General features: G+C 45.7%; 1 protein-coding gene across 2 annotated transcripts; it reads left to right on the forward strand.

The window, feature by feature from the left end:
* Positions 1 to 4,028: 4,028 nt before the first annotated feature.
* On the forward strand, positions 4,029 to 9,986 carry LOC136506723 (probable catabolite repression protein creC). Of its 2 annotated transcripts, none has more exons than XM_066501617.1 (11): positions 4,029 to 4,455; positions 4,879 to 5,196; positions 5,280 to 5,388; positions 5,488 to 5,590; positions 6,356 to 6,443; positions 6,545 to 6,628; positions 7,500 to 7,596; positions 7,695 to 7,782; positions 8,293 to 8,398; positions 8,487 to 8,576; positions 9,173 to 9,986. In XM_066501617.1, exons 1-11 carry the CDS (start codon positions 4,282 to 4,284, stop codon positions 9,599 to 9,601), a joined length of 1,686 nt encoding a protein of 561 aa, XP_066357714.1. In that variant the 5' UTR covers positions 4,029 to 4,281; the 3' UTR covers positions 9,602 to 9,986. The 2 variants fall into 2 exon arrangements, with proteins under 2 accessions (XP_066357714.1, XP_066357715.1); XM_066501618.1 differs by having other exon boundaries at positions 6,359 to 6,443.
* The last annotated feature ends 755 nt before the right edge of the window (positions 9,987 to 10,741 follow it).

The raw sequence follows: 10,741 nt of genomic DNA on the forward strand, positions 1-10,741 counted from the left end.
GAAAATAGAAGCTCCCACAAATCACACACTGCACAATGGCCTCGTTCGGCTGGTCTGAAATTTGACTTGTTCGGTTTCTTTTTTCAGCCGGAACAATATTTTTCTCTCACAATATTTCAGCCAGAACAGTGTTTTTCAGCCAGTTTCAGCCAAGTTTCAGACCAGCGAACGGGGCCAATGGAGCCAGTAGGAATAGTATCTCGCACACATATATAACAAACAAAAAGAGAAAGAGTTCGAATAGTTGCTACATAGATAGGATACAATGACAATTCTTCGTTGCCCAACTACTTTTTCCTTTCTTCATAGCATCTCTTGAGCCAATTAAACCTTCCTTCGTTCGTCTCAAATGTCAAAAAAAAAATTAACGATTTGCAGTATGCTTGAACAGTTGGGTTGCAATGTAATGCTCATCACTTCCTTCAACAGCCCCACATTCTTTAACCATGGCCATGGCCTCTTTAACTGAGTCACGAGTGAAGTTGAAGTCACGGATCAATGCTTTGGAGGTCACAGAGTTGGTACTAATCACATCATCCACCGTAGGGTCTTCCCTTTCTTGTATGGGCTACTAGATTTTCCCTTCCTCCTCTTGTTGCGGTTTGACGAAGGAGTAAATTGATCCGGCTCAATTTCCTCTGTAGCTTCACCGGGTTCAGTGGGTTGGCTCTCTCCAATAGCATCAAGAGTAAACTGATCCGGCTCAATTTCCTCTAAAGGCTCACTGGGTTCAGTGTGTTGCTCTCCAATAGCATCTTCACCGGAAATGCACGCATTTGGAGTAAATTGATCCGGCTCAATTTCCTCTAAAGGCTCACTGGGTTCAGTGGGTTGGCTCTCTCCAATAGCATCTTCACCGGGAATGCATGCAGAGAGCCCTGAGACAGGGCTCTTCTCAAACATGAATTCCATTTCTTTCAAGCAATGTGGAGGGCCATATTGACATAAGAGCATCTCCAAGAGTTCCTTAATTTTTTCTCCTAAAAACTTATAGTTTGGCAACTCCTAAAAAAATATTAGAAGTCATCTCCAAGAGTTTTTAATAAATAACATTAAAAAACCAAATTTGAGGCCCACGTCGTCACCACGCTGGTTCATGGCCGTGAACCCGACGCTAGTGGCGAGCTTTGAACGTGAGAAATCTGACGTCGTCGACGCCGGCATCCAGCATCCCGTGCGGCCGCCCTCGGCCTCCGCCCTCGCGCTCTTGGCTTCCGCCCCACTCGCTCCGTCCCGCCATCTGCCCGTCGCTCCGGCTGAGCGCGGCTCGCCCCAGGCTGCTGCTGCGCTAGCTGAGCCCTGCGGTGCCCTTCTTCTCCACGCGGTCTGCGCCTAGCTCCTCCGACCTCCGTGGTCACCATCTTCCCACGGCCCAGGAGCTCAGCCGTCCTGCACAGCTTTGGGAACTCTCGGTGCTGCTCCAAACCGGCGGTGGCTGCGGAGGGGCCGTGGGAGGAGTGGCGGCTTGTCGCGACGCTTGGAGGAGGGAGCGGTGTGCTTGCAAGTTCTCGTCGTCCTACGCTGAGAAGCTCAACGCTTCTTCCGAGTACATGTGTATTTATGTTGTATTTGGATATATATTTTTCTAAATGAAAATGGACGTATATTGCGTAGGCATGATGACACGGTGACATCACCATGCTAGCAACGGACAGATACGTGCGGATACGCGCGACGGCAGCCGCGCGTAACTTTACGCCGGTTGGGGTGATTTTTTCCGAGTCCTAAAATTTTGGGATGATATATTAAAAGTTGTTGGAAAAAGATTTTTTCCAATCTTGCTAAAAAACAAAGATTAGAAAGGTATTTAGAATACTCTTAGAGATGCTCTAACTTCTTCTCCCTGCGCGCATGTCCCCCTTGCACAAACAGCATAAAAAAGACAATTACATTGGGCATTTGCATACATAAAAAAAAGAATGGCAACAAACATAGAGATGACAGATTCCTAACCTTTGGCCGCGTTTAGTTGCGTCCAAACTTGACGCCGCCTGAATTCTTCAGGCACCGTAGCGCACTATAGCATTTTGTTTGTATTTGGTAATAATTGTCCAATCGTTGACTGATTAGGCTCAAAACGTTCGTCTCGCAAAGTACAACCAAACTGTGCAATTAGTTTTTGATTTCGTCAACATTTAGTACTCCATGCATGTACCGCAAATTTAATGTGACGAAGAATCTTCTTTTTGCATAGTGTCAAAGTTTGGATTCTGGAAACATGGGCCTTTGTGTTTTTCTCCCACCGTTCCGGGGTAGCCGTGACTGTCCCCAAATCTGGATCCCTCCCAAGGCTAGTATCGGTCCACAACGATTTCCAAAAGGTATAAAAGGCCTTGAGGTTATACCAACGATTCCTCAGTTGTCAGGGTATACTGTTTCCCTGTTTGAGCCAAAAATTTTCCGCCCAATTCCTATAACCTCTAGCACTCAGGCTCATGGTACTTAGAGGTCTTCTATTTCCATCTCAGATTTCTTCAACACAAATGTTACAAAAAAATGTAGTCATCTTAGGATTCTCCCATTCTGCTTTGCAAGTTTGCATACAACCTCATCCTTTTCCTTTTTCTTGCCCTTTCCTTTACGGGATTTTTTCTCGTTCATGTATTTTTTCTTGTAAAAAATAAGGGAGTTGCTATTGCACAGGCGCCTGTTTAAAAATCAGGCGACATTTGCTGGCCAGTGGTCACCGCTTTCTGCTTCCTTCCATTAGCTCAGCAGCAAAAGCAGCAGACAGTGCTTTGAACTCGTCGCCTGAGAGCTCAGGCGACTGAACTTGAGGAAACGTGAAAAAATAAACTGCCTAGTAAAATTCCTACGTTCCAAAGGGGCACTGAACATGCAGTTTTGTTCATTCCCTATCCATCTAAACAAATTGCAATGCCCTTAAAAAAACAAGAAAACAACATTTTACCTTCAGTGCAGATCCCCCCAGGGGGAGATGGACGGGGACCGCGACCTTCCGGCAGATTCGGAGCAGGGGGCCAGAACCGGGACCTTCACTGCAGATTCCGAGCAGGGGCGGCCAGAGGAGAAGGCGAGCCGGCAGTGCTGGTCGCCGGTCTTGGGGGTGAGCTGCGGCCGAACTAGGGGCGAGCAGGGGGCGCTGGTGCTCGGCTCGGCGGGGGAGGCCGGCGGCGCTGGGCACCGGTCCTGGGCTCGCCTCGGAAGGCCGGCGGCGCTACTAGGGTTAACACTCGTGAAACCGCCGCCGCTGATGGGTTGTTCGGCCGACCGCGCCGCGCCGGCCAAGCTCGCGGACATGGGAAGCACCCAGAAACCGCCGGATGGGGCCGCGGCGTTGGGTGCCACGGCCATCTTGGCGGACATGTGGTGCTGCGCGGGGGGGGGGGGCGTCTGGTAGTAGTGGTGCGGGTGGAGCGCCGCCGCCGGGAACGGCGCGGCGCGGGCGGCGGGGTTGGCGGCGCCGGACCGGATGGAGATGTTGAGCGAGTAGTGGGCCGGTATGGTGCTGGTGGCCGCCCGGATGGCCGGCTCCGCCTGCTGCAGCAGCACTCGATGGTCTCGACGTCGGATATGTGGCCGAGCTCGCGGGTGAGCTGGAACACCTGCGCCGCGCACAGCGGCGGCATCCGAAGCCGCCGACCCCGCCCGTCCACCTTGATGTCCCGGTCCTTGGACGGCCGCTTGGCCACAACGGGCTCCACGTCGCCCCCGCGGCCGCCGCTCGCGCCGCCGGCGGGGCAACAGCTGCCCCGCCGCTGTTGCTGCTCGACGGCGCCCCGCCCCCTCCTCCCCCACCGCCGTGGTCCATGCTCCCGAGACGCCTCCCGGGCTCGTCAGTCGTCACACAAAGGAAGCACCGAAGTACCTTGCTGGGTGGGAGACAAGGAAGGCAAGTTGGCGGGAGTGGCAGGAATGCAGGATGAGTCTCGGTGACGTCACGGAACGCCCCTTCGCGTCGCGGGCGGCAATCCTGCTGACTGGTGGGCTCCGCTCTTTTTTCTGCTGCCATTTTTAATTTTATAGCGAAAACATAACATTAACATCGCTTTTTAATTATTTTTTCGCCTCCAAACTACACCAAAGCAGTTGTTCCTCGTCGTCTCGGCCTCTTCTCCCAAATCGGGCCAGCAAGCCACCGCTCTTCGCCCCCCTCCACTTCACCGCCGCCGCCTAGATCCATCTCCGCCTCCAGGAACCCGCGTTCCCCTAGTCCCCGCGGACCGGCGCCGAGCCGGCGGAGTTAGCGGCGGTAGGGTTGCGGCTGGGAATTGATTGCGGAGAGAGAGAGAGTAAGGGCGGGCAGCGGTGGCACCTGGCATGGCGGGGGCGCCCGGGCTCGGGCCGGGCGCGGGGGCGGGGGCGGGGGGCGGCGGCGCCGCGGCGGGGCTCAAGACCTACTTCAAGACGCCCGAGGGGAGGTACAAGCTGCAGTACGAGAAGACGCCCTCCGCGGTGCTGCACTACAGCCACGGCGGCAAGACCGTCTCGCAGGTACGGATGGGAAGTGTGCTTCTGCTAGGGGATCTACGCTGGCTGCTGCGGTGGATGGATGCTTTTGATTGGCTTTTCATCACTGCTAATAGGATTTTGATTGGGATTTAGGATCCGTTTGAGGCAAATTTACGGAACGGAAGTGATCATAGAATTATGCGCTTGGTACTACAGAATAGAGTCATCTTAAGCATTTTGGACGGTTTAGTTTAGCTGTTGGTTCGTTGGACGCTTCATCAGTGAAGTTGTGGTTCTGTTTGGTTTCTGTATAAATAAATGGAAGCTTTATGTTAGTGAAGACCTTTGTTGGTTTATTTCTCTATTCTGCCATACGTTCTGGACTTCTACAGTTTGATAATAAGTTTATGTTCTGATTGGGAAATGATTTCCCATGGCCATTGCTTTGCATTTTTTTTATCACAGTTGACAGTGGCATACCTCAAGGAGAAGCCTGCTAGCCAGGGCTCCCAGCCATCAACACCAAGCTCCAGCAGTGGGATGCGGTCTGCGGCAGCAAGGCTGCTGGGCACTGGGAACGGGAGCAAGGCACTTAGCTTTGGCGGCGGCAATGGCGCGAACCGGGCTGTTGCTGGAAGCAGCCGTATAGGAGGAGGAGGCCTTGGTACATCTACAGGCCTTGGTGGATCACAAGGGGCCACAAATTATGATGGAAAGGGTACATATATTGTATTCAATGCTGCTGATACACTATTCATCAGCGATCTCAATTCTCAGGAGAAGGTATTCAGTCATTTTACTGGATGCAAGCTACGCACAGTTTTTGGTGTCTTGCTCTTTTCTGATCATCTGTTTACTTGCACTAGGATCCACTAAAGTCCATCCATTTCAGCAACTCAAACCCACTGTGCCATGCATTCGACCCAGAGGCCAAAGAGGGGCATGACCTGATCATTGGGATGGGATCAGGGGATGGTTAGTGGAGATGATTAGTTGAGCCCTGTTATGCTTCAAACTGGACTGTGCATAAGCATGAGATCTTCATTTTCATTTCTTTTATGGGCTGTTCTGCAGTCTATTCAATGTCGCTGAGGCAACAGTTACAAGATCCTGGAAGAAAACCCGTGGCAGCTCTACATTACAATAAGGGTGATAAAGATGTCTCACCCAATGGAAGGTATGATTGAATTTTTCATTATTATTTTTTTTAATTTGAATGACATACCTGATACGTATGATCCACATTGTTCATACATATTCTAGATTACATGTTTTTTATTACTGTTCTGTGATTTAGCGTATCAGATTCAGACATGATGAAGGTAGCATAGGTAAATGTCTGTTAATATGGATACATGAACCCATCATTCTTATGTGGTTTTAAGTTCAGAAATTCAGAATTCAGATATGAGGCTAAGTTTAGTAGCTAGCAAAGTTACCTGCATCCACCATGATTCTCAGCCTTTTTTAGCTTTCTACTCTAGAGTTCTGACATAAATGTGGTATGAATCTAATCTTAGTGGAGCCAGTTCTTCTTGTCCTTCACAGCATTGTGGTAAAGCAATGGGTTCTATGTCTATATATATTCCTCGACTGTGCTTTCAAGGAGCACTTTCGAAGCCCAAACTTGTTTTTGTTGCCTGAAGCAATCTTATTTTGAAGTTTGGATAATTTAATTCTTTGCATGCTCATCCTCTGGTGAAAAAAAGCAGCTGCTTGCATGCCTTTGAATCCTTAAACTTGTTTGCTAGTGAAAGTAAAGAGAGAGTTTTCTTAACTGGCTTCTCTGGAACTTCTTTCAGTGGCACCCAAGCTATCTAAAGCTTGATATCGGTGCAATATAAGCATAATGTTGTTTTGTTATAGTCCATGTGGATGCCTATCTTATTCTATTTATTTAACTTAGTTCTCTAATCAAGATTTGGATATTAATGTTTTGCAGTAGGTGCACTTCTGTCGCATGGGTGCCAGAGCGTGAAGGCATTTTCGTCGTTAGCCATTCTGATGGAAATTTGTACGTGTATGATAAAGTGAGCAGCTGCTAGTTATAGAGTTTGATAATAATTTGGCAAACTTTATTTTGGACTTTTGGTTGATTTTGAATTGATGTTCTATCTTTTGTTGTTTTCAGAACAAGGATGGGAACACAGACTGTACGTTTCCAGCTGTGAAGGATCAATCCCAGTTTATGGTTGCACATGCAAAGTCGAGTAAGGTATTTTAGGTTCTTCCGTGACTGCTTTCCTGAAGTCCATTACTTTGGTGAAGCAAGATGCTTTAGCCATTAGCATCAGTTAATGTTATAACATGTGCTCTTTTTGGTTGTTGGTATTAGAGAATGGCTCAACCCTTCAGCTCTATGCAGCATTGAGCATTCTGTTATATACTAAACAGTGATAGCTACCTTATTACTTTTCCTGTCAAAGTTGCACGTAATGACACAAATCTCAAGTATTTAAGAGAGCACTCCGTTAAAATGATTCCAGGTGCCGAGTACCGATGCTTAAGTGACTGAACTAAAATATAAAAGTTGTCCTTTAGGAGCGTTAATTTTTTACTTAATTGATTTATGCATGCATTTCAGTGTTTGCTCCTAGCATTCAGCAACATTTTTGGTAGAACACTATACTTTTGTACTACCTCCAGCAGTGGGATGCTGTCTGTCTTGAACACTATACTTTTGTACTACCTCCACCTGGGCAGTGTTATTGGTTTTGACCACTAGATGTAGAATCTATTGTGCTACAAGAACTTTATGGTTCTATGAGTTTACTTGTTAGAGTATAAAAAGGGCAGACCCAGTGCCGGAGGCTCCCACATGAGTGGGGTCTGGGGAAGGAAAAACCGAGGCAAGCCTTCCCCCCACAAAATCTGCGGAGAGGCTGCTTCGAACCCATGACCTGGTGACTCAGTGAGACAGCTCTCACCACTGCACCAGGCCTGCCCTTCTTACTTGTTAGAGTATCTTGTAAATATTCCTGCTTGACATTTGACTAGAAGAGTTTTGATCAAGGTATAGAACATGATTGGCCTTGAAAATGTGGCAACATAATTAACTGGGATTTATGTCATGAATAACATTGCAGAGCAACCCAGTCGCTAGATGGCATATATGTCAAGGTTCGATCAATGCAATTTCCTTTTCACCAGATGGCGCATACTTGGCGACTGTTGGGAGAGATGGTACTTGCTTTGCCCTAGGCATCTCAAGTTTTTTTACTTCATCATAGGATCCACTGATTTTCTTTCTTCTTAAACTAACATTGATAAACAATATGCAGGTTATTTGAGAGTTTTCGATTTTTCAAAGGAACAACTAATATTTGGTGGAAGAAGTTATTATGGTGCACTGTTATGTTGCACTTGGAGGTAAATGTGAATGACTTGTGTAGTTTGATTTGTTTGGGAAATATACCCACCTATGTGTTTCCCTTGTTATGCTCTCTATCTTCTATCCACGTTTTTTATGTTTTGTGGTACTTGCTAGTCATGACCCATGTTTGTGCTGTTTGACAACTAAGTTTGCTGACTGCTCCTGCTCAGCCTCAATTCTCAAAGCTTAAAATATGTTGCTACTAAACTTCTGATCACTGGTTGGCTTCCATCTGCCCTCGGTTGTTCATGCTTAACAGGTGTCTTTTTTAGTCATGTGATTCACAACACTTTTGTAGCATGGCTTCTTCATGCAATTCATTTTTTTTTTGCTCGGCACCATGGTCTAATATCCCAGTTTCAGTAAAGTTGCATTGCCTCATTCATTTGATCTCTACATAAATACTTCACTGGCCTATGTATCTGCAAATGTTTTATCACTGTTATATGGGTTTGTCACACAAAATAACATTTCAGCCTCTAACCTATTTATTGTTCTGTCTACAGCTCAAATGGAAAATATCTATTAACAGGTGGTGAAGATGATCTTGTGCAGGTATGGGGCATGGATGATAGAAAGATAGTTGCTTGGGGTGAAGGACATAATTCATGGGTAATAGTTTCGCCTGCCTTAAATTTTCTCAGTGTCTCTTGTCAAATCTTGTTCATTGAGAATGAGGCTATTTTTCTTCTGGTGGCAGGTTAGTGGAGTTGCTTTTGATTCATATTGGTCCCCACCAAGTTCTGATGGAAATGGAGAAAATGTCTATCGCTTTGGTTCTGTTGGTCAGGTATGCCTAGTTTATATAGCTAGAACTGTAGTTTGAATTTTGAAATATTACAGCACAACCTATGTATGTTCAAAACATATGGGAATTGTTGCAAGCTCTAAACCTAACTATGTTTATAGAAGGCTAAGATACTGGATTTTGTTAATAAAAACAATAATGCCACCTGAAATTGGAAGACCAGCCTTTCCATTTTCTTGCCTTGTTGGTTTATTTTGAGACCTAATATTAATGGAGCTGTGGGCAGATTTCTCAGTGCACTATTGAAATGTGTTGGACTGATCAATTTGCTTTATTTTCTTGAGATCAGGGATAAGAGTTACTTCTTCTTTTCAGTACTGATGGGGTTATTTTCTTATGACTTCTAAAATAATTTATGTTTATTTAAGTAAACATAAGTATTGGTCAGCCATTTTCCTTCTTGTATTCCTGTTTGGCATGGAGTTATTTGTCTAGAACTTTTGGATCGGATATCATTTCTTGAGCATACTACTATATGCTTAAATATAACCACATGACAAGCTTTAGATCGCAAGTTGGCATTTTGCTTGCAACATGATTTATTGCTGGCGTAAATTTTCACTGTTACATACTTGTAGGACACCCAACTACTTCTGTGGGACCTGGCACTGGATGAGATTGTTGTCCCGCTACGGCATCCTTCAAGTGCCTCACCGACGTTTAGCAGCGGGAGCCCTTCCGCGCACTGGGACAATGCATGTCCTCCAACAGGTGTTCTTCAACCATCTCCTAGAATGCGAGATGTCCCCAAACTCTCGCCCCTTGTTGCCCACCGAGTACATGCTGATCCCCTATCAGGTCTGGTGTTCACCAATGAATCAATCCTCACCATCTGCCGTGAGGGCCTCATCAAAATCTGGGTTCGACCAGACCAGAGCGAAAACAATCAACAATCAAATTCTTCAGAATTTGTTTTAGGCCCTGTTTCAAAGGATAGGGCGATCACATCTTCAAATAAAGCAAGTAGCTCCAGCTTCAAGAAGCCGTCGTCTGTTCTTGTCACATGACGAATCAACGCGATGATTCTTGCGGGTATTTCTGCTTAACGTGGCATAAGTGGATATGGATCTTACTTATTCCATGATTGATGGGCGTGAAACTTCAAGTGGAGGCTGCAAGTTTGAGGGTGAGCATTTGTTTGTAGATGTTCCCAGGAAGCAGGGCCAGTGTTGCCGGTTTTGTGGCACGAAAGAATAATGGGATATGCTCTTGTACAGACACATAAAGTTGTATAAATTCACCGTGTCCGTTCCATAGTATTCAATACCCACCAAAAGATGATTGGACGACCATGTATCCATTTTAGCTGGTGGATATGGTATCCTTAAGCTTTGTTACTTCAAGGAGGCTTGTAATTATGAATCGTAATATCTAAGGAATGCTTCAGTCTTACCTGTAAGTTGTGTTACTATTTCTTTCTGCATTTTATCAATTATTATAGTGGAAAACCATCACCATACTTGTATATTGTTTTTATACCATGTTGACGTGTGATTGATTTGTGATGCTTTAGGCCCTGTTTAGCATGGACTTAGCTCTTTGCTACAGTGTGTGGAGGAATTGGAAATAGGGTTGGCTAAGCCACGGTTCCTAGTTCATTTTGAAAATAAGATAAAAGCAACAATACTATAAGTCCATAAGTTTACTTTAAGGATTGAATAGATTTGACGTTTTGAACCTGGCGGCGTTACAGTGTGTCTATTTTTTTTTGTGGTCGAATGTCAACATTTTTTAGATACACATGTAAATTTGCGCACTGAGCCCTTAACACAAAATCATTTTTTTCTTTTTTGATATATAATAGTATTATATCACTAGTAGTTTAAAATGTTTAGCCGGTTGTACAATTTCATAGACTCTATCGGCACACCCTTAAGTAGTCGGAGCAGATGTTCTCAAGAGTTCCGATAGAAAGAGGTGTGGGATTGGATGAAGAACCATATGACCAGAACCAGAACATATTTTGAAAAGTTTAGCGCATTAGTTAGTACACCAGGATTTATCGTAATGCGAATTTGCATGAGTTAGGACCCGTTTGGATACAAGAGAATTAGCCAAAACTAAACACATCCAAACATTTTTTTTGAAGAGCTACCGGCAAGAATTTTGCCGGGCATGTATTGATAAAGGAGAAGGTTACAAAGACA

This window comes from Miscanthus floridulus, chromosome 15 (assembly GCF_019320115.1).
Source record: "Miscanthus floridulus cultivar M001 chromosome 15, ASM1932011v1, whole genome shotgun sequence".
Lineage (NCBI taxonomy): Eukaryota > Viridiplantae > Streptophyta > Magnoliopsida > Poales > Poaceae > Miscanthus > Miscanthus floridulus.

Excerpts from the sequence above, each read along its gene's own strand:
- LOC136506723 (XM_066501617.1), top strand. The coding sequence starts at position 4,282 with ATGGCGGGGGCGCCCGGGCTCGGGCCGGGCGCGGGGGCGGGGGCGGGG. Across the intron at positions 4,456-4,878 it reads GCGGCAAGACCGTCTCGCAG|TTGACAGTGGCATACCTCAA; the intron begins GTACGGATGGGA and ends TTTTTATCACAG. Across the intron at positions 5,389-5,487 it reads TGGGATGGGATCAGGGGATG|TCTATTCAATGTCGCTGAGG; the intron begins GTTAGTGGAGAT and ends GCTGTTCTGCAG.